The sequence below is a fragment of the Dromiciops gliroides genome, chromosome 2 (assembly GCF_019393635.1).
Source record: "Dromiciops gliroides isolate mDroGli1 chromosome 2, mDroGli1.pri, whole genome shotgun sequence".
Taxonomy (NCBI): Eukaryota; Metazoa; Chordata; class Mammalia; order Microbiotheria; family Microbiotheriidae; genus Dromiciops; species Dromiciops gliroides.
In genome coordinates, this window is record NC_057862.1 from 585,512,232 (window position 1) to 585,536,317 (window position 24,086).

The window sequence follows — 24,086 nt, forward strand, 5'->3', positions numbered from 1 at the left end:
TAGGTGGCCAGTGGCAGAGGATTCCTTGTAAATGCCTCAATCTTTGGGGATTAAATGATCCATGTTCGGGCCATTCTTCCTCTAATATGCTATGCCATATAAAACAGAGTCCGATAAGATTTCCTCTGGTCATGGTTGATTTCACTGTAAGTTTTCCCTCATCCCAATCCGTGAGTAGCTTCCCTAATGGGGAGTCCTAGGGTACGTTATTTCTAATCTTCTCCTTGATATTCAAAACTCTCCTTACCACAAAACCAAAAAAGGTAAAAATAAAAATAGGAATAGAATATTCAAATACAAACCAACCAATTTTAAACATTATCTTAACAGCTTGTCTGATTAACCAGACTAAAGTACTTAAGAGGTTGAAGAGATCCATCTGAAAACTGAAAGGGACAGACATATGGAAATAGGAGGATATTTCTTACCCAACATAATTGAGGGGTTCAGCTCTCCTGGCTGCCTTGCCAAAACAGTGGCAGTTAAAACTAAATGTGTGTGGTCACCTTACCTGTCCCCTTGTGGGGAAAGCTAACTAGGACCACAGTTTCACAGTTTAGGTATTAAACATTTATTAAAATATATTAGAGGTTGGTAAAGAGAGAACAAGTATCTCTGAAAGAATAGGAAAACCCTAACTACCTCAACCCCTCCTGGTTCAGCTGCCAACCCCATGAGGTTCCCACCACCAACTTCGAAAACCAACTGACCAAACCAACTAACTCACACATTGCTTCAAGCTGATTAGATGAGGGTGGTCACATGCTCGCACAGCAGGGGACCCCTGTAATATTAATAATATTCTCACAAGATTAAATACAAAATATTCCAGATTTCTATAAAAAGGTTGTTTTGCCCAGAATTGTTTCATACATCATAAAAAGCCCTACTATCATACCCCCTTCCCCCCCTCCCCCGAATGTAAAATATAATACCTTGAACCTCTCCTTTATGCCTGGTGGGAGTGATGCCCTTGAGCATCCATTTCCTTACTATTGATGTTATTTACTATACATGCATAGACATTCCTACATTCTGTTAATTTTTTAACTAAAACTAAATTTACAGTGACCACAAGTAATATTGAGAAAAGGAAACGTGATTCCAGTGTCATATTTGTTGCAAACTAGAAAACACTGAAATTTGGAGCTAAATACTCAAAGTCAAATCATACTTAGGAAGTCAAACTGTTAAAGTCTTTATTCATGTTTTATTTGTTTGTATTTAATGTTTACTCTTATTATAGAAAGTATATAGCTTCATGGTTTTGTGCAAGACTTTTATAATCTGAATTTTGGAAGTCCTGGAATTTAGCTCCCATTTATAAGAGGGAACTAACAGAGTCTTCTGATTTTTAATGAATCAGAGACTTAAAAATAGAAGGAATCTCATCTTTCATAGAACCAATGAATGACACCAGGTGAAATATGTGTCATGTGTTATTTTAAATGGGCATATCTGATAGTGTTGTGAATCTCCCTTAAGGCAAAGAGGTGTTCTGGTCACAGGGAGAATAATTCTGGTCTCTGATTCCATGGGAGGGAAAAGTCTGCATTCTAAGTCACATTTAATAGTTTATAATAATGACAAATCATTTTAAGGAATTTTAATACAAAAATAATTTTGTTCTAGAATTTCATTGGGCTCTGTGATGGGGTAATCATCTTATATTAGGTAGTTATCCTGTGATATGTAGTTCAAAAACCTTTTTGAAGCTGGAGAAAGACTTGTCTAGAATGTCTTCATTGTTTACAAACTAGGATATAATGTATTTAAATTACTTCTTTTCCTCTATTTATAATTTCTAGTTACTGATTAATAACCTGTGCTGAAAGGATTTATGGTTTAAATGGGTCAACCAGTCCACATAAGATTATTCCTCTAATCTGGAGGTTCTTAATCTGGGACTTGTGAACTTAAAAAAAAATTAATTATTGTATTTCAGTGTAATTGATTTCCTTTGTAATCCTATGCATTTTATTTTGTGCTTTTAAAAACATTCCAAGAAGGGGTCCATAGGCTTCACCAGACTGCCAAAGGAGGTAATGACAAAAAAAAAATGGTTCAGAACCCCTGTTCTTCTCTTAAGGATATGTTTAAAGCAACCCATAAATAAATTTCAAACTAAGGGGAAATGGACCTAATTTAAGTTACTGAAAAAATAAAGCCAAGAAAACTTTTTTCTTTTTCCTGTGGTACTGTGCAGTAAATTAAAATATATGGTATAGTTACTAGAATTTTTTTTTTTTGCGGGGCAATTGGGGTTAAGTGACTTGCCCAGGGTCACACAGCTAGTAAGTGTTAAGTGTCTGAGGCCGGATTTGAACTCAGGTACTCCTGAATCCAGGGCCGGTGCTCTATCCACTGCGCCATCTAGCTGCCCCTAGTTACTAGAATTTAAAAAAATATATTAGGCCATCCATTTCTTATGTACATCTTATTACAAGATGTACTTATTTGTAAAGTTGGTTTCAAAACCAGATGCACATGACAGATAACTCAGAAAAAAGGAGATGACTGGAGAACACTGAATGTATGAACTATGCAGTCTAGCTTATTAAGCTGTCAATTCAGAAAGAAATAGTCAAGATTAAGGATTTTGCCTCTATTACTGTCTCTTTTTTTTTATTTACATATAAGGTATTTTATTTTTTCCATTACATGTAAAGATAGTTCTCAACTTTTGTTTATACAAGCTTTATAATTTCAGATTTTTCTCCCTCCCTCCCCCCTCCCCTAGACAGCAGGTAATCTGATATAGGTTATATCTATATATCTATATATCATATCCATATACATATAGATAGATACACACACATATATATATATATACACATAATAACATTAATCCTATGTCTGCATTAATCCTGTTACAAGAGAAAAAATCAGAGCAGTGATGCAAAACCTCAAAATAGAAAAAAAAAAAAACAACAGCACCCAAAACAAAAGAAATAGTATGGTTCACTCAGCATCTATACTCCACAGTTCTTTTTTTTTTTTCTTGGATTTGGAGATCCTCTTCTATCATGAGTTCCCTGGAACTCTTCTGTACCATTGCATTGGTGAGAAGAATATAGTCCATCACAGTAGGTCAACACTCAATGTTGATGATACTGTGTACAATGTTCTTCTGGTTTTGCTCATCTCACTCATCATCAGCTCACGTAAGACCCTCCAGGTTTCTCTGAACTCCTCCTGCTCATCATTTCTTGCAGCACAATAGAATTCCATTGTATTCATATACCACAACTTGTCCAGCCATTCCCCAATTGATGGGCACCCCCTCAACTTCCAATTCCTTGCTACCACGTAAAGAGCAGCTATAAATATTTTTGTACATGTGGGTCCCTTTCCCCCTTCCATGATTTCTTTGGGAAAAAAGACCTAAAAGTGGAATTGCTGAGTCAAAGGGTATGCACAACTTTATCGCCCTTTGGGCATAATTCCAAATTGCTCTCCAGAATGGTTGGATCAGTTCACAGCTCCACCAACAATGCGTTAGTGTTCCAATTTTCCCACAGCTTCTCCAACATTCATCATCTTCCTTTTTTGTCATTTTAGCCAATCTGATAGGTGTCAGGTGGTACCTCAGAGTTGTTTTAATTTGCATCTCTCTAATCATTAGAGATTTAGAACATTTTTTCATATGGGAATAGATAGCTTTGGTTTCTTCATCAGAAAACTGCCTGTTCATATCCTTTGACCATTTCTCAATTGGGGAATGACTTGGATTCTTATAAATTTGATTTAATTCCCTATATATTTTAGAGATGAGACCTTTATCAGAAGTACTGGCCTCAAAAATTGTTTCCCAGCTTTCTGCCTCCCTTCTAATTTTGGATGCATTGCTTCTGTTTGTACAAAATTTTTTTAATTTAATATAATCAAAATCATCCATTTTGCATTTTATAATATACTCTATCTCTTGTTTGGTCAAAAACTGTTTTCCTTTCCAAAGATCTGATAGGTACACTATTCCTTTCTCTCCTAATTTACCTATGGTATCACCTCTTATGTCTAAATCATGTATCCATTTTGACTTTATTTTAGTATAAGGTGTAATATTACTGTCTCTTAAAGAAGTTTTTACCAAGGCAAAACAGCTACTAAATGAATAGGCTTAAAGAGACCAGAAACCAGTTCAAGTCAACAAACAGGAAGAGAGACTTAGTGGCCGCGAGCAACCTTGGTTTAGGGAAGCTTTAGAAAGCTTGGAATGACATCTAGCTAAGCCTGATCAACCTAAGAGCATTGTAGATGAAACTAGATGGGGGAGGTCTGCCAACAGACTCCAAATGGAATGGATTTGTATTCTCCTCTTCTCTGTATCTTACTTAGTTATTTGTGTATGTGCCTTTTCCTGCCTATCAGATTATCTCTTCTTTAAAATCTGGGTTATGTCACATATAACTTTGTATATATGACAAAGCTACACGGTGCTTTGTTCACACTAGACACTTAATAAATGTTTATTAACTGAGTGAATCAGTTAATGAATAGTGGGATAATTGAACTCTACCACCTAAATATACAGTATGTTTATTTATATGAGAAAGTAGCAGTAGTCCTTAAGAAGGCAAAGTCAATAAGAGTGAATTTGACCTGACAAAATGCATATAGAAGAAATCAATGTTGAAGGTGACTCAAAAAGGAAAAAAAAAAATCTCAACAAGGAAAAAATTCCCTTCCCTCATCATACCATATGTATTGTCTTCCCTTGGTAGTGTCAGTCTGACCAACTAGGTGAGCAGTAAAAAAGAAAATGAGGCATTTATTCAGGGTTGAGGAATTGCAGTTCAGGACAACACACTGCTTTTTCCAACAGGGATGTCCAGAGAGGGAGGGGAGAAAGGGGATTCTTTTGGTGTTTAGTTGTGGGAAACAGGAGGAAGTATAGCCAGCATACACAGAACAGCCAGACTGCTGGAGGGAACGTTGCAGAAGTGTCCTTGTAATTATCTCTGTCCAGGAACAGGAGTAGTTAGAAACTGCTGAGGTATGCCGTTTTCTTGGGGATAGTTAGAAATTGCAGGTCAGAACACAGATTCCCAGGAGTTGATTTGGGGTGGGAGGTGGGGTGCTGAGCAATTAGAAACTGCTGATCAGAACAGGGTAGGGGCCCAGAGATTCCTAAGGGATTGACAGAATGGAAGCTCCTTGAAGACAGGGGGTTAGTTATTAAATATTTGAGCCTGGGGGGCAGCTAGGTGGTACAGTGGATAAAGTACCAGCCCTGGATTCAGGAGGACCCGAGTTCAAATCCGGCCTCACACACTTGACACTTACTAGCTGTGTGACCCTGGGCAAGTCACTTAACCCTCATTGCCCCACCCAAAGAAAAAAAATTTTAAGCCTAGCATGGAGCTTGGCATAGAGTAAGTGCTTAATAAATGCTCCTTTGTTTATTCATTGTGCTGGAGTTCAACTAGGAATCTCTATATCCTCCAGTCAACTCAGGCTTGGGTGAGGAGTCAAGGGCTCCAATAACCGAATATAGGAACTTCTAGAATGTGACCTGTTAGTAATTGGGAAACATTACCTCCCTCCCTTTCTATGTCTGTCTCCCACCCCCCCCTTCCCAATTTGTTCTTCCAGGTTTTGTTTGTTTATTTGTTTGTTTTCTGATAAAATGTCAGAGGAAACGCAGGCATGGCTTGCTTTTTTAGAACGCATAATTTCTACTACTGTCAGAATGTACTGTATCAAAAAGCATTTTGTCAGCATGAGCACCATTAATTTTTCAGTTCTAGATATTTAAAATGTCTAAATTCCAGGAATTTCAAATTCCTCCTTAAAAGGCTTTTTTCCTCTCCTAGGATGATTTTGATACTGACATTTCTATGGTGGACGAACAGAGCTTTCATGAGAATAGGAGCTTTGAGGACTTAGTGAGCACTTCTGAAATGTATGACTCCAATCAAGAGTATTACAGGAAGTTAGAAGAGCTAAAGGCAGCCCACATGAAAACAATGGCCAAATTGGAGAAGCTGTATCAAAATAAATTACATTTAAAGGGAGTGCAGCCAGAGACCATGGAGGAAGAAAGGCCTGGCCCATGTTTAAGGTAAGTTCATTTTTAATGATTCCATCTATGTTTTCTTGGATTTAATCTCAAAAATGATTCATTGTGTTGAACAAATAAGTGGTTTAAAATATTATTAGCTGGAGCAGCTAGGTGGTGCAGTGGATAGAGCACCGGCCCTGGAGTCAGGAGGACCTGAGTTCAAATCTGGCCTTAGACATTTGACATTTACTAGCTGTGTGACCCTGGGCAAGTCACTTAACCCCAAATGCCTCACCCAAAAAAAAAGGAGAAAAAAAAATATTAGGAGTATTTTTTCATCATATGCATATGTATTATATACACTTAATGATACAGGTATAAATGTTTACTAGAAGATTGTTTTATTTATTTGTTTGTTTTTGAACTCTCATGTTCATCCAGTGGTCAGTCTTCTCTCTGGCCAGTGGTGTGTAGAAACGTTTGCATTTCTGCCTGTCTAGACCATCTCAATCATCTCTGATAACATATCATTTTAAAGGCCCTAAATATGTAAATTAACAGAAATGCATTCAGGGTGTGGTTGAAAGCTCCCTGGATTATGATTCAGTGTTCTAGTCTCTATCTGATGTCCCTAAAATATCCCCAAGTTCTAGTTCCAGGTCTACTCTTGAGAAGCTGGAGGGACAGTGTTGTCTAGCCGAAAGAGCTTGTAGTCACAAGACGGGTTTGGGCGTGTCTCTGACACTGTGTATCAAGTCAGAAGACCAAGTTCTTCCAAGATTCACATAAAAAAGAACTATTTGACCCACTTGGCGCCAAGGTTGAATCATTTAATAGAAATAGTAGAGAAAGGATGCACAGATACTCCAGTCCTGTCAGCCAGGGAGCTGCCCAAAGATGCTTGATCTTAGGGTATGTGGCAGGTTTGTTCAGATTGGTGAGAAAGGGAGGGTACCCACATCTTTTGGGTCAGAAGTCAGGATCGAGTAGCCTCCCCCCCATGCCCCTTTATTGCCCATCCCTCTTGTGGTCTCACAGAGGAATACCTGATTCATAATTGAGGTATAATTCCATGATATAGTGCCTGAGTATAGCAAGCATTAAATAGCTGCTTGTTGAAGCAAATTGAATGGGGATTTAAACTGATAACCCTGAGCAGGTAGTGTGATGAAATGGGCTGGACCTCATGCCTTGAGCAGCATCAATGAGTCCTCATCACTTGTGGGCACTGTTCAGTCTCCATCATAAATGGTGTGCACTTGTACTGATTCCATATTAAGAACAAGTCCAACTACACACACACACACACACACACACACACAGAAGAACGCACCCAAGTACAGGTACATATACACTCCATATAGAAATAGAGAGCAGTTAATTATAGAACAGAGTGGGCACGTATATATGAGGATCTATGGCTGTTTCTACAACATACCATAGAGGAGCAAAGATAGGCCTTTCATCTTTCCAAATGAAGGCAACAGTCATTCCTTCATCAGGCACCAGAAAATTCATCCATGGTCTAAGAACATAACTTAGCCCCACAAGAATCTCCAAGCTTTAAGATATTCTCTATAGACCACAGACACTAGCTGTTGTGATTGTGGGCAAGTCAGTCAAGTGAGCCTTTTGTGTGTGTGTGTGTGTGTGTGTGTATGTGTGTGGCAATTGGGGTTAAGTGACTTGCCTAGGGTCACACAGCTAGTAAGTGTCAAAGGTCTGAGGCCAGATTTGAACTCAGGTCCTCCTGACTCCAGGGCCGGTGCTCTATCCACTGCGCCACCTAGCTGCCCCCAAGTGAGCATTTATTAAACGCCTACTATGTGCTGGGAACTATAGTAACACTAGAAAGCTGACAAAGCACCAGTCTGAGCCCCACTTTCTTTGTTTGTAAAACAGGGACAATGGTTTTTAGCCTACCTACTTCATAGAGGCATTGTGAGAAAAGTGCTTTGTAAATTTGGGGGGGGGGTTTGTTGTTGTTGTTGTTGTTTAATTTGCAGGGCAATGATGGTTAAATGACTTGTCCAGGGTCACACAGCTAGTAAGTGTCAAGTGTCCGAGGTTGGATTTGAACTCAGGTCCTCCTGAATCCAAGGCCAGTGCTTTATTCACTGAGCCACCTAGCTGCCCTGTGCTTTGTAAATTTTTAAGTTCTGTGGAATGTGAATTACCAACTAATTCACTTTAGCTCTGACCTTGTTTTCCTTACTCATAAAATGGACTGAGACAATATGACTTTTATGGTCTCTTCTAGTTCTGTTGTAATTTCATCATCTCATACTGTTTTAGTCATGTTTAACTTACTACGCAATGATCTTATATAAGTCTATTGTGGTTTCCTGTATTTGATCACATTGTAATATATTATTTTCCCCTTAGCTCAGTGTGGATCAACTCTTCCTATCAAACTTCCATTTTGCAAAAATCATTTTCTGAGCCTGATTTGAATCAGCCTTCTTCCATTAGTGTATCAGATATGTCTGAAAGTGGATTTTCCAACATAGAAAAAGAAAACATAAATGAAGTAAAAATGATGGCTTCTGCTAAAGAATACATCAAGAACATGTGGAATGATTTTTCGGTGAAAGACTATGTTTATGTTCACTCTGACAGTTCCGATTCACCAGTAGTTGAAAAACCAGAGAAGAAACCAAAGGAATGGGCTCCAAAGATTACGGTGCCCAAGCCCTTTCAAATGACCATCCGAGAAGACCGGAAAAAAAAAGAATGGCTCAAGTCCCGGTCAGAGACAGAGATGGCATTTAAACTGCTGAAAAAGCAAGAAGAAGAACTTGCCCGGAAAAAAAGGTTCCGAGCCAATCCTGTGCCTGAATCTGTCTTCCTCCCCCTTTATCATGAAATACTGGAGAGGAATGAAGAAAGGAAGAAGATGGTGAAGGAGAGAAGCAAAAAGATCCTTCTGGCGTCCCAAAAGCCATTTACGTTTATCGCAAGGGAAGAGCAGAAGAAAGAAGCTCGGAAGGTGCAGCTGGCTGACGAGCCGAAGCCTGAAAAGAAACAGAATCAATTTAAAGCGAAACCTGTTCCCAGGTCTACCTACAGCTCAACTCTCAGCAACAGACTAAAGGAGGAGGAGTTCTTCAGAGAAATTAGGGTCCACATGAGAGCGCAGGAGCTCTTACAGAAGTCGTCACTGCCCAGAAACATGCAGGCTCACCAGTCCCCCAAGAGGAAGACAAAACACACAGAGCAGAGGGAGAAGACCAGGTACAGGAACAAGGTCAAGTACCAGGTGCCCGACTTCGAAACCCTCCACATGAGGTTTCAGAAGCAGCTCTTGGAACAGAAGAATCCCAGGCCCACCACGGTCTGTGAGCCATTTGATCTTCTAACTTTGCGAATTCCCTCCAAAAAGGAGAAAATTTTGGAAGACATTCAGGCCGACGAAGAACGTTTAAAAGAAACACGTTGGCCCTATCTGTCTCCTAGGGGAAAAGTACAGGCAAGGTACTCAAAGACCGAGTATCCCCTTTGTGAATCAAGTGAATCAGAATCTCCCAGACCTACTGTGTCTTCAAGAAGAAGACAGCAAGCCATCAGGTAACTTAGCACATCCATAATTCAAATGCAGGGTTCACTAGTCAGTGATTGATGAATAACTACTAATAGTCCAAGGGAAAATACTTTATTTTGGTCAAATGAAAGAAATTGCCCTCTGGATTAGATTGTATGTGGTAAAATTCTGTGGGAGTCACAGGATGGGTGGCCATGAATGGGTTGTACTCTGCATTGGGAGGAGCACTCACTGATCCGTTAGAGTATGCCAGAGTGTTTTTCCCAAATAATATATTTTCTGTCCCAGGCTCTCTGGGTGAAAAGGACTGTAATCAAATAGCCTAATGTAAGTCTGTTCACTCACAAAAAGAACAAATGCTTGAGTTACTTGGTTTACTTTATCTCAGTCTACCACAGTTTACCTGTTTTTCTCCTTTAGTTTATCCCATGTAGATTCCTTTTTAAGAAACTATTCTCATTGGCTTAAAATGGATTCAGCCTTAGTTTATTTTGCCCTCAGGAGATCCCTTGAGGAAAAGAAAACATTAGAAGAAGACCGAAAACGGAGTCTAGCTAAGCAGAGGCAAAGAATGAGAGAATTGCAGAAAGTCCTGATGGCCCGAGCTCGGGCTGTTGATACTCACCAAAGTTTAGCTCAAATGTCTAAATCCAGAATGACAACGCTCAGGTATAATTTAAGGAATCTTGAAATTCTGGCTGAACATTTTTATGACCAACATAAAAATGTTTATATCTGAAGAGCAAAATGTCCCTCCCAAACCAGTAGAGGAATGGAGCCTAACATTTTAAAATAATATGAGGTTTATGAACTAAATATTGATTTGTTTTAATTAATTGCAACATATGAACATTTAAAGAAATTAACAGTTTTTTTAGAAAACTATCAACATTAGTATAAGGGGAATGATCTGATAGCGAGTCACCTCAGGTATTTAGAAAAATCCATGGGAATTGGGTTAGGTTCCTCCAGGGCACCAAGTGTCAGCAGAGTGGTTATTCAGAACACAGCCTACTATGATTATCATTTAGGATGACAGGAGTTACATAGAGTTCATCTCTGGACATACAAATTAATTCCTTTCTCTTTTTTGAAGGAGAAGAGGGGACTCTAGACTTGGGATTCCAGTAGTATAAGCAGCTGCCTGGGAAGAAATCCCTCCATCAATGCAGATTGGCACCTGTTTTGCTACAGAGTCTTTAAGTTGTTGCCTGGGGACACTGAGACCAAGACTGTGTGTGTGCGCGTGTGTGTGTGTGTGTGTGTGTGTGTGTGTGTGTGTGTGTGTGTAGAGATGTAAAGGTTTATATAAATATATTTTTATATTTTATATCTATATATAAATATATATGTATGTGTGTATACATCACACATACACACACTCACACACTCACACACACTTCTGATGACCTATGTACAGGATGTACCAAAAGGCTTAATACAGTTTTAAACTTTAGTAACATCAGAAGTATAAATGCTACAAACTTTAAAAAACAACATTTAGAAGGTTAAGTATTTTTTTAAAATTTTTAATTGGTTTGTTTCTTATTAAAATTCAACGTAACTGGGGCTGCTAGATGGCGCAGTGGATAGAGCACTGGCCCTGGAGTCAGGAGGACCTGAGTTCAAATCCAGTCTCAGATACTTGACATTTACTAGCTGTGTGACCCTGGGCAAGTCACTTAACCCCAATTGCCTCAAAAAAAAAAACAAAACCAAAATTCAACATAACAACTATCTTGTGTTCTATTTCGCTCTAGCCAGTTTTCAGATTTTGTAAAAACTTTCTTCAGCTGCTACTCGATGACTAAAAGGATGGGATTTGTAATCCTAACCTTAGGATCATCCAAAGAAGGTTTTGATGGATACATGACAGTTTTGACATGACCAAAAAGAAAAACTCTAATGGAGAGAGATAGGTGGTTTAGCAAGAGGACAGAGGTCCAGTCCACTAATCTGAGAAGGGGTCATCCAGAATTGTCACATATGCAGTGCATAGTTTCAGGGTGTCCAGCCTTGTTCAAATTTAAAATTTATTATTCAAAGTTTATAAAACTAAGTAAATATAAAAGAAATTTAATTAAATTTTAAGTTATTTTTGGGGTAAGTTTGTAGCATTTATAGTTCTGAAGTTATTAACACTTAAAACTGCACTGAGACCTATTTTAGGACATATGTGTATGTGTGTCTATACATCTATCTAGACATACACATAAGTATGAATCTGTGCATTTGTGTGTATGAATGGAATACTGTCGCAAGAACTCTTAAACGAAATTCATTAATTTTCAGATTTGAGTACATGAGAGAAAGTATTCATTTCTCTAATCTAAGATTCATCCCTAAAGGTCGTTATGTAGAAGATAGATAGATATAAAGTGGTGTGGCATAATGAATGGAGAGCAGCTCTTATATTCAGATTGACTTGGTGCAAGTTCCCATTGCTGACCCATCCTGTGATTCTGGGCAGTATACTTTCTCTAAGATCAGAAGTTGTGAAACCGTGGCCATAATGGATGGGGAGAAAGGGAGTTTCCTCACTGGCCACTCCCTATACCATTGAAATCACAAGTCTATATGACAAATATATAAGGTGTCCCCAAAGTCTTCGGGGACTTGTATAGAGGAGTCTGTGTGTGTGTGTGTGTGTGTGTGTGTGTGTGTGTGTGTGTATCTGCCAGCTATTAAATGGATGGTTTGCCCATTAATTGGTTGGTATAGTATCTATTCACCTCATCAGGCCAGGTCCTATTTACTAACTACCCACTAGCAACCAGTATATTCCCAATGAATAGACTGATTTGCCAGTACATTTTCTATCTGACATAGTCACACACACACACACACACACACCCCCCTGTTTTATACCTAGTTCATTTTGGAAATTTGTCTTCGGAAAAGCTACTTCTTATTCTGTGCAATTCTTATTTTGAGCATAACTTTAAAAAACTAAATTAATTTCTTCTTTTATATTACTTCAATGATAGAAGGAATGAAAAGGAAAGGATGAAAGAGTACCTACAAGAACTAGAAGAAATAGAAAAGAAATTGAAGAAGAGGCCATTACTGTTTGAAAGAGTTGCTCAGGTTGTGTGGATTGGCATTTAGTTCTTTAGTTTTTCTTGCTTTTTTGTTTTCAACTCCCAACTTTTCCTTTTTATGAAGTGATTCTCTAAGAAGTATTTATAACACGTGCATCAAATTAACCAAATAGTTTTGTTTAAAAATCTGAGAACTTACCTATGTTGATGGCATATTTAAGTCTGTATGGAATGTAAAGTTTTTTCCATATTAAATATTCTTAATTTTTTTCATGGAAGCATTTTAGTCACTGACTGTAAATAGTGGTTATTTGTATTTTTCATTTGGTTTTTTTGGGTTTTTTTAGGGCAATGAGGGTTAAATGACTTGCCCAAGGTCACACAACTAGTAAGTGGCAAGTGTCTGAGGCCGGATTTGAACTCAGGCTCTCCTGACTCCAGAGCCGGTGCTTTATCCACTGTGCCACCTAGCTGCCCCCTATTTGTATTTTTCAAAACTGACTTAATTAGATTTTAAGGTAAAGCTTTTCTTTAATTTTAAATGGTGAAAAGATTTTTAGGGGGTTCATAATTTTTTTTTTTAAACCCACCAAGAATCATCAGTGTGGCCTCAGAGTATAAAATTTCATGCTACCAGTTAAGATAATTTAAATTTTAAGAACATATTTTTCAAAACTAATTTTCTTTAAATGGAATCTCCATAATACAAAAAGAATTTGTATGGTAGCCTGAGATGAAGTACTTTTCACAGCCCATAATCTCTGTTAAATCATCCTCTCAACCTGCTGCCAAAATGATATACGCATGAGCGATTTGACTCCAACTCCCACCTAAAAGAGAAGAGGTACTACTAACAACATACATTTTAAGCCATAAACCATAGAGAATGAGGCTCATAAACTCAGAGTTAGGGCTGGCAAAGCTCTTAGAAAAGTCAAGCCTCCAAGTGGCAGCTCTGTCTATCTATAGATGTAGCCACATCAGCTTAGTGATATTATCATATATGTCTTCAAGACATAAACAATAGGATCTTATTGAAGAGTGGTGTGTTTACTGACCACAGTCTACTCCCAAATCCACATGGGATCAGTGTCATATCTTTTTAAAAGATGCAAATGGGGGCAGCTAGGTGGCCAAGTGGATAGAGCACTGGCCTTGAATTCAGGCGGATCTGAGTTCAAATTCGGCCTCAGACACTTGATACTTACTAGCTGTGTGACCCTGGGCAAGTCACTTAACCCTCATTACCCTGGGGGGAAAAAAGATGCAAATGTAGGTTTTCTATGCAGGTTTGAGCATAATGTCATATATTACATTTTATGTCATACCTCTAGGTATGGATTTTTTTATGTCAGTTTCAGTTTCAGGCAAACAGAGCCCATGTTTTAAATGGCATTTTTGCAGCACAAAGTAAATTTATCATTATGTGATTAATATGACCACTGTAGTTGTCCAAAGACAGTAATAAAGTTTAAAAAACCACTTTGGAGATTGAATTATACAGTTCTCTGGTCTGTGTTGATCAAACTAACTAGATTGTGACTTCCTATCCTCTATTCTGTATTGCAAATTTGTAGAGTGTTCCTACTTCATCACTTGTGAACTCTAGTGGTAGAAAGCAGTTACAGTATTCTATGAATTCTCATTCCTTAAATTTTTTCTAAGTCTAAAGTCTTGGGAAATACTTTATAAATGAGGGGAGGAATAAGGAATAATTGGATAGTTTAAAATGGAAAATAAATATGCAAAATCAAAGCTTAAAAGAAAATTTTACCTGTTAGGTAACCTGAATTATTTTTACTCTATCTGATGCTTCTTTACTCCACTTAATTTTATGAAATCTCTTTTTTTAAGTTCTACCATAGCAAATGAACACTTCATTTTTAAGTTAGGACACTTATTATAGAGAAGTTTTTATTTTAACTCACTATTTTTTGTTACTTCTCAGGGAAAACACCTGTTCATTATCAACTAAACTATAGTTCCTTAAACTTTGAACATTATTATAGCCTATAGCTATGAAGAATGGGAAGGGATGAAGAGGAAATCTGTGAGCCAGTTGCTAAAGTCATTGAAGAAGAGGGGAATATTCTGGTAGGAAGTAAATTATAGCAATAAAGATTGATAGAAGATGGTAAAAATCAGATGCCATAGTCTTAGTATGTAGCACAGTGCCTGGCATGCACTAGATATTTAATAAATGCTTGTTAACTGACTTAAAAGAGAGATGGACTGATGATATCAAAGACAAGATAAGGAGGCAGAAGTAGCAGAAACAACATGGGATAAGAAATTTTCAGGCTTTTCCCCCTATACTCAAGGGGAGTGGGAAAAGGACTGGTCATTGACAAGGGTGACTAGAGATAGAATGATCTCAGGAAAATGAGGTCAGTGGTGGAGGAAACAGAAGTGATTTGGTTATTAGCATATCCTACATTGCCACCTGAGTATAAAGAGGAAAACAGATGAGAAGTTTGGGAAATAGATCACAGTCCTGGCTTGCTAGAGTCATGATTGATCAGCAGCGGAGGAATTCAGCAATTCAGTTATACAGACATCTGTTGGAGTTCCCTCTTTGCCAAAAGCAGAGTAGTTAATATCTTCCTACATTGGTGATAATTTCAGCCTTCAAGAGGTGGAGAAATGAAAAAGGGGAAATTCTTCTTTTCACTAACAAGGAAGAATTGGTTGCTGTGATGGAAATGGTAAGAACACTAGGAGGAAGTGGCCTTCCCTTCTAGAGTTTGTGCTAGAGACGGAGAAGAAACCAGAGCATATGTGGAAACACTCCCTAGTGTTTATGAAAGCACATATCAGAGGGGGCAGAGGAAAGAGAAGTAGGATCCCAGGGTCAAAATGCTCCCGTGGAAGTCAGCCCAGGAAGGATGGGAGATAATCAAGAATGTTTGAAGACCCGAAAGCAAAAAATTCTATTGAGAGAAGGGCAAGGGGGATGTGCTTGAAGTGACTGATAAGAGAAGCAAATACATAGAGAACTCACCCACCAACTTAGATTTAAAAAGAAATGTACAGGGGCAGCTAGGTGGCGCAGTGGATAAAGTACTGGCCCTGGATTCAGGAGGACCTGAGTTCAAATCCAGCCCCAGATACTTGACACTTATTAGCTGTGTGACCCTGGGCTAGTCACTTAACCCCCATTGTCCCGCCCAAAAGAAAAAAAAAAAAGGAAATGTACAGAAAATGGAAGCAAAGACATGTAAAAAAAATTGTCTTAAGGCACAAGGCTTGGTCCTGTAAAAATACCATCAGTGATGCTAAAGCTCAGAAGGATCTGAGTGTGATAGTGTGGGAAACTAAGGACAACAAAAAGGGGATTTTTTCAGTCATATTGGCAGAAAAGGGCAAATAAAAAAAAAAAGATCACACCTTTGCTTTGGATGTATGGGACAGTGCAGCCTGGTAACAGATAAGACAGCTACTCAATAATGGTTTTATTGGGGCAGATAAGTGGCACAGTGGATAAAGTACTGGCCCTGGATTCAGGAGGACCTGAGTTCAAATCCGGCCTCAGACACTTGACACTTACTAGCTGTGTGAACCTGGGCAAATCACTTAACCCTCATTGTCCCGCCAAAAATAAATAAATAAATACAGTAATGGTTTTATTTCTGTTTTCTCTGCAAGGGAAAATAACATTTATAGTAGAAATGACTAACAAAATCGATAGGAAGATGATACCCAAGATAAGTAAGGAGATAAGAGAGTACCTAGCTTCTCTTGATGAATTCAAGTCACCTGCCTAAGGTCTTGAAAAAGGTGATTTATGTGATCCCTGAGCCACTGTCAGTGGCTTTTATGCGAGTTTTATCTATCCATGTTTCCCATATTAAAAATGGAATTCTTAGTATTATCATTAAAATAGTTTTGATCTCAGGGGTCTCTGGACCACACTTTAAGAGCTGTGGGGCTAAAGCCTTGGGCTAACCTAGTAAGATGTAATTGAGTAAGGATGAATGTAGTCTTGCACATGAATATAGAAAATCAACTTCATAAGTACAGGATGGGAGGGGCATGGTTTGGTGGTAGTTCTGAAAAGATCTGTGGGTTTTAGTGGACTGCAAGCTCAATATAGGAGTCAAGCAATGTGATTTGACAGCTAGAAAAGCTACTGAGATCTTGGACTGCATGAAAAGGGCATACTTTCCAGGAATAAGGAAGTGGTCATTTCTCACTGCTCTGCCTTTGCCAGACCTCATCCAAATATCGTGTTCAGTTTTGGTCACCACAGATTGAGGACAGCAGTAACTTGGAGAACATCCAAGGAGGACAAGCAGGAGGATGAAGAGCCTTGAGTCCATGCCATGTGTTTAACCTAAAGAAGTCAGGATTCAGGAGGCACATGATCGTTGTCTTTATTTATAGAAGGACCTTCAAGTGGAGGAGTGATTAAACTTGTCCCATAAGGCAGAACCAGAGTGATGGGTGAAGGCTGCCAGTGCCACTTTGGCCTTGATGTTAGTTAAACTTCTTCCCCATTGGAATGGGTGCCTCTGGAGGGGGTGGGCTCCTTCTCCCCAGGGTGCTTCAGAGGCAGAGGCTGCACAGCCACTTGTGGGCGTGTTAGAACAAGGGATTCCTTTTATTTGGACAAGGGGTCCTCTGAGGTCCTTCAGCGAAGCAGAGCAGGTGGAGAGAAGCTTGAGAATCCTGCTAGCTGTTAAGCGAAGAATGTGGAAAGTTGGAGGTGTCCAGGGGATGTTGATTAGGATAGAGAACTTCAAGATCGTGTCATATACACATCACTTGAAGGAACTGGAGGTGCTTAACCCAGGGAAGGGACGATGAAGGGAAATGTGGAAGGTGTGTTATATTTGTTCAGCTTGGCCAAAAGGAACTCAGAGTGGAGGTTTCAGGAAGAAATGTTGTGACCGATAGGATTCATTAATGAAAACATGGTGTGTTGGCTAAAGTCAGTTATTAAGGGAGAAAAAATGGCATGTGGGCTAAGAGTAGGATTCCCCCCCCCCTCTGTGGTTCTCTTTTCTGGTATCTCCTAAGAGACGTCATTGGACTTGGGCCACTGCCCATTCTAGGAGGCCCTTGAACAAGAGAACCACAACAGTGGCTATTATTCTAGGATGGCTTCAGATTCCCATCCCAGGGGCTTATTTAGCTCTGTGTGTCGCGGCTTTATTCCATTTCCTGGGTAGTTTGAGCAGTCGACTCCAGGTGATTATGCTGTCTCTGCTCTCCTCTTACGCAGCCCAGTCCACTCTGAGGTAGCTCCAATCATTTAAAAAGCCTTTGTTTACATCAGGGAATTGGCTCGGACTGGCTCCTCCTGAAATAAAGGAAGGTTTTTAAATGTGGCCAGTTCTAGGGTGTTGAGGGTTTCATACCCACTCACCGGAGCCTCTACCAAATTCAGACATCCAGTGATCTCCAAGAAGAAAGCCATGGCATTGATGTAGTACACAGCAGACCAGAGCTAGACCAGCTTTAGACCCTTCTTCACTGCATGATCCTGGGACAGCCACTGAGCTTCTTGGTGCTTCAGTTTCTTAAAATGAGGGAGTCATATTCCCAAAGGGAGAGTTCAGGCCCTTTAAGCTCTAAATCTATAACTGTGACTCCAAGTCATCTCGGGGCTTCCCCAAACCAATGACCCCACGATCCTTGGGGGCTTCAAAATTTGGCCAAGGCTCACCAGACCTAACTCTGTTTTCAGCTGGCACCTCGGAACATTCTTGCTTTGTTCCATGGAACCACACTTCACTACTGACAGTTCATCACCACAGACCATTAGAAACTTCTGATGGGACATGGGAATAGCATGTTGCTGTTACATTTCTAAACCATCAACTGAGGGAAGAGTGTGGACTGAAAGACTGAGTTCTTTACAAGTTATGAAATACAGTTTTTCCAAAAGTAACTGAAGAAATTATTAGCTTGTTTGCTGGCCTTAGGCTACAGTTATATACATGATAATAACTTCAATAATTACAGCCAAAAAAAGTTCCCCATAGATCTATGTTGGTACCAATGGAATTTATTTCCAGAGGAGCTTCTAGCCACCTTCCTGATAAGTAATAGTGCTTTAACTTAAGGAAATTTGCTTTTTCTTAAGATAGACATTTTTGGTTAACTAATTAACAAACATGTTTTTTTTTCTTTTAGAAAAATGCAAGAATGTCAGCAGAACAGCATTATTCTAACACTTTAAGAGGACTAGGACTTTGTGACGAGTTTGTGTCAAAGAAAGGCCAAAAGGCAGAAGACTTGACAGACCAAGAGATTGAAAACTACTCAGAAGATGAAGTGAGGTAATACACATAGATGTTCTTCATAGTTTTACCCTTAAAGAGGCCCTGTTTATTCAAATCTTAAACTCTTTTGTTTTTCATATAACATTTTAGGGCTTACAAAGCACTTTACCCACATTATATCATTATCATTTGTTCCTCACAACTATCTTATGAGGTAGTTGGTGTCTTTATCCCCATTTTATAGTTGAAGAAACTAGAGCACAGAGGGGTTGATTAAGTAAGTGACCTGCTTAGTTAGGGTCCCACAGCTCTTAAGTCTCTAATGTGGAATTTGGACTAAGGTCATCTTCACTCCAAATCCGGCTCTCTGTTTTTGTTTTTGTTTTTTTGGGGGGGCAGTGAGGGTTAAGCGACTTGCCCAGGGTCACACAGCTAGTAAGTGTCAAATGTTTGAGGCCGGATTTGAACTCAGGTCCTCCTGAATCCAAGGCTTGTGCTTTCTCCACTGCACTACCTAGCTGCCCCCTAAATCCGGCTCTCTGTATCCACTGTGGCACAGAGAAAAAGAACTTGTTTCTGACTCCTAGAAAATGTAATGGTAGCATAAAGATGGCACTTTGATTTGTGTGGTGGTTTTTTTTTTTTTTTTGGTGGGACAATGAGAGTTAAGTGAATAACAAAAGCATTGACATAGAGCATTTCTTTTTTTTTTTTTTTGTGAGGCAATTGGGGTTAAGTGACTTGCCCAGGGTCACACAGCTAGTAAGTGGTAAGTGTCTGAGGCCGGATTTGAACTCAGGTCCTCCTGAATCCAGGGCCGATGCTCTATCCACTGTGCCACCTAGCTGCCCCAACATAGAGCATTTCTAAAACCAAAATGTAATTTTTCCAGAAGTCGTATGTCTACAAAATTTTCTGGTAAGGCATCAACAGCCTGAATTTGAGGAAGACATAGAATTACACAACAAGAGAATATGCATGAGTATTTGTTTACCTTGTAATTTTTCCTTTGGATGATTAACATATGAAATCCTTTTTATTTTATTTTTTTTTCCTCCTGTCTTAGCCTTGATGAAGACAAACTAGAACACAGGGGAGAAAATGATGATCAGAATGACTTTGTCAGACAAGATGGTCTCAATCACGACAATGAAAGTAACGAAGATAGTTCAGAAGAAAACTCTGCATTGTTGGAGAAGAAAGTGGGAACAAGAGAAGCTTTTTAAAAGTACCACATTTCTGTTGATTACAGCCAAGAACTGACTTGTATTAAGTACTTCATGGAGGCACATTCTTTAGATACAGGTCTGCTGCAGTCTAGAAAATGTTGGGTTTCTGTATACATTTTTATCTTTTTTTAAAAATCCCAAATCATTGCACATGGATGCTTTGTAAGTAAATCATGCATATGCCTCTTTCAAAGAAATGTGAAGACATTTTTAAAAAATAAGTATTAATATGCAATTATGGCTTCTGCATTTTGTCTTTTTATGTACTGTTGATTACATGTGAATAAGCATTTGTAGTTCAAATAAAAGAGTTCTTAAAAACATGATGTGGCAAGACATTTTAATTTCTAAATATATCTTCCTTGTAAGGGAAAAACTACTGAAGGTTCTAGTAATGTCAGTGAAATCTTCCAACTAGTAGCTCACAGATGTGTTTTAATTAAGAAAATTGTTTTTCTAACAAAGGGAAATGTTGAAGTTGAAATTCCATTGAAATATATTGAAATTCCTCTCCAATTAAACTACCAACCACCATATTTTTTTCAGTTAATCCCAAGTATTTTTAAGCATCAACTATTTTTTTTATTTTTATTTTTTAAAATAATAATCTTTTTGCATAGGGACAACAGTATTGTTTAATGAAGAACTGTGAAAGACTTAACTATTCTCATCAATACAATGATCCAAGACAATCTCAAAGGACTATTGATGAAACATATTATCCACCTCCAAAGAAAGAACTGGTTGATGGAACACAGACTGAAGCATGCTATTTTTCACTTTCTTTCATTTTTTCCTTTTATTCAAGTTTTCTTGTACAAAATGACTAAATATGGTCATGTTTTACATAATTGTACATGTATAACCCATATCTGATTGCTTTATTACTTTAAAAATAATAAACATTTTTATTTATAGTTTTGAGTTCCAAATTTTATTCCTCCTTCCCTTCCTCCCTGAAGTGGTAAGTAATCAGATATGGGTTATACATGTGCAATTATGTAAAACATGACCATATTAATCATTTTATTAAGGCCTAATCTTAATAACAGTTGTTTCCATGCATAGATTCTATAAGCTACAGTTTCCCTTAAGGAGAGACTGTTACAGTAATCTCAAGACTGCCAGACCCAATCTTATAACAACTGTGTATCTAAAGTCTCTCTGAACTCCATGATATACATGTGGCTATTAGGGTACACAGTGTCCCTACAGTTTCTAAGTCATTGGTGTCTCAGTCTGTAGTAGGCATCAGGGATATAGATACAATAAACAAAACATTTCTTATTTTCAAGTAGTTGAAATCTTGATGGGGAATTGTGCCGTTTAAAATCTAAATTGTGGGTTCTAATCTGTCCCCTCCCCCCCAGTCTTGGGGGGAAGCTGGCTAAAATCACTGATAAATTCAGCAAGAGTTTAGGCTTTTAAAGATTTATTAAAATATATATTATAGGGGCAGCTAGATGGCACAGTGGATAGAGTACCGGCCCTGGAGTCAGGAGTACCTGAGTTCAAATCTGGCCTCAGACACTAAACACTAGCTGTGTGACCCTAGGCAAGTCACTTAACGCCAATTGCCTCACTAAAATATATATAAGTTAGTGAAGAGAGAGAGATTGAGAACAGATTCCTTATAGCATGGAAATCGTAGCTCAGCTTTTGGTATAGCCAGAGAGAAAGAAAGCAATTTCCTTTCCTAGCAACCCACATGAAATCTCTCACCACCACGCTGGTGTCCAAAAAACTAAGAGGAGTCCTCCATGTTCTCCATCTGCCACCACTATTGTTTCCCAGATGAAAAGAGGCCAATCCTCAATGGCTTCTCCCAGAAGCTGTCTGTGAAACAGGAAGCAGGGGTGTCCACACACACAGCTCCAAGCTAATTGGCTGGTAGCTATGATTGACAAGTCCCACAGGTGGTTCTATAGATATAACTTCCAGATGCTAAAGTCACATGGTCTCTCAATCACATGCTTTCTCCTCAGGGCAGAGCTCTGATTCTCACACTAGAAAGGATGCATAAAGATGTACAGGAAATAAATGGATATGTAAAGGGTAGAGAATAAGTATAAAGTAGTTAAATACTAAGTATTTTGATAGGGGAGTGCACTAGTAGTTCAGGGGACCAGGTGAAGCTTCATGTAGAGGTGACATGAGCCATGGCTTGAAAGGAGAAAGGCTAAATGTTGTTAAATCAGCTTAAGTCCTGTTGAAAGGAAAACATCATTAAAACCTCACCCAAGGGGGCAGCTAGGTTGCACAGTGGATAAAGCACTGGCCCTGGATTCAGGAGGACCTGAGTTCAAATCCAGCCTCAAACACTTGACACTTAACTAGCTGTGTGACCCCAGGTAAGTCACTTAACCCTCATTGCCCTGCCCCCCCCCCCGCAAAAACCTCACCCAAGAATAACAGCATTTATACAGCACTTCACTAACATTTCTCGTTTGATCCTCACCACAACTGTAGTAGGAGGTAGATGCAGTTATTATCCCCATTTTATAGTTGAGGGAACTGAGGCAAACAGAGGTTAAGTGACTTGCCCAGGGTCACACCATAAAGTATCTGAGAACAGATTTTAACTTTGTTCTTCTTGACTCCCCAGTCCATCCCTTAGGCTTCAGATACCCAAGCATGAACGTACCTTGTTGACTTTTTATCTGGTACTACCTGAGTTTGAAAGATTTAGAGAGAAAAAGTAGATAAGCCAAGGCTAAGAGTTTAAAAATAAAATTAAAAAAAAATTTTTTTTTAAGTTTAAAAATAGGGACCTCTCTAGCATTTAGAGCTAGAAGCAACCTCAGTGCTAAAATGGATCTGTAATCTCATTAATTTGAGAGTTCCTGCCAGTGTTGCAGGTCATAGCCAGGGCATGCTCACCCATCCTGTATACCTCTCCACATCTTTCCAGAACTTGCTGAGTCCACTCAATGTGCTGTCCTCACCCTCTTTTGGTATCATGAGTATACCGGTGGTGCATTCTCACCATCCACTTGTGCCTAACAGACAGAAAAGATGACATTCTTTATTCCTATTCTTCACAGAGTTCCTGGCTAATTATATGTTGCAGCTTGTTCACACCAGCTAGGCTTCTTTCCACTGCCCTCTGTGTAATACTCATCTTTAGTTGCCTCAGTGATGTCTCACTCCCATACCGCAGCACCCCAATAATGTTGGTTTTGAAAAAGACTTTTTGCTGTTATAAGAAGCTTTGGGTTAGTAAAAGTGCTTTGCAATTTTCCCAAAACAATACAACCTGCTTTTTTTTTTCAACTGGACCCAGCCCTTTGTTTGTTTATTTTTGGTTTTTTGGTGAGGCAATTGGGGTTAAGTGACTTGCCCAGGGTCACACAGCTAGTAAGTGTTAAGTGTCTGAGGTAATATTTGAACTCAGGTCCTCCTGACTCCAGGGCCGGTGTTTTATCCACTGCACCACCTAGCTGCCCCCAGCCCTTTGTCCTATGTCATCTGTTGGATAAAGTTCTATAGGTTATCTATTGAAATCTGATCACAGGATGTTCTTTATCCATTTGGTCTTTTCTGTGTAGATTGACAAACCAAATACCCTTTGAATGATCTCTGCCAAAAGGCTCTATGATGTAACATATGTTGAGAATAGTGTCAGGAATACTAGAACTCAAAGAAATTTCTCCAGCAAGGATTGACAGAGAAAAAGGTTATGTTTGTTTTGGCTTTTTAACTACATTGAGAAAAAAAAATAAAACAAGGCATAAGAGTGCTGCTAAGGGTGTCTGGGACAATAGAACATGAGAAGCTTCTGTTTTCTCTGCCAAAGGGAATAAAGTTTTAGACTATAAAGGACTCAACCTGTTATTTCATTGACATAAGGAAGTTAGCACCTTCTCTGCAACTCAGAGTCTTAGGGGTTACTTAGAACACTGAAAAGTTAAGTGACTTGCCCAGGGTCATGCAGCTAATATGTGTCAGAAGCAGGACTTAAGCCCAGATCTTTCAAGTCTGGGTTTCACAGACCTTAGATGGCTAACAGAAAAGACTAATAAGAAGTTGAAATTAATGATAGAT

General features: G+C 38.9%; 1 protein-coding gene across 3 annotated transcripts in view; it reads left to right on the plus strand.

The window, feature by feature from the left end:
• Positions 1 to 20,359, plus strand: part of FAM161A (FAM161 centrosomal protein A) — a 32,962-nt gene extending 12,603 nt beyond the window's left edge. Inside the window, exons 2-7 of one of the 3 annotated variants that reach the window (XM_043986090.1) lie at positions 5,817 to 6,064; positions 8,390 to 9,571; positions 10,047 to 10,214; positions 12,533 to 12,632; positions 18,725 to 18,870; positions 19,880 to 20,359. In XM_043986090.1, the coding sequence (XP_043842025.1) occupies positions 5,817 to 6,064; positions 8,390 to 9,571; positions 10,047 to 10,214; positions 12,533 to 12,632; positions 18,725 to 18,870; positions 19,880 to 20,039 (2,004 nt within the window). In that variant the 3' untranslated portion in view covers positions 20,040 to 20,359. The remainder of the gene's footprint in view (positions 1 to 5,816; positions 6,065 to 8,389; positions 9,572 to 10,046; positions 10,215 to 12,532; positions 12,633 to 18,724; positions 18,871 to 19,879) is intronic. The other 2 variants (XM_043986091.1, XM_043986092.1) reach the window with 2 other exon arrangements.
• The last annotated feature ends 3,727 nt before the right edge of the window (positions 20,360 to 24,086 follow it).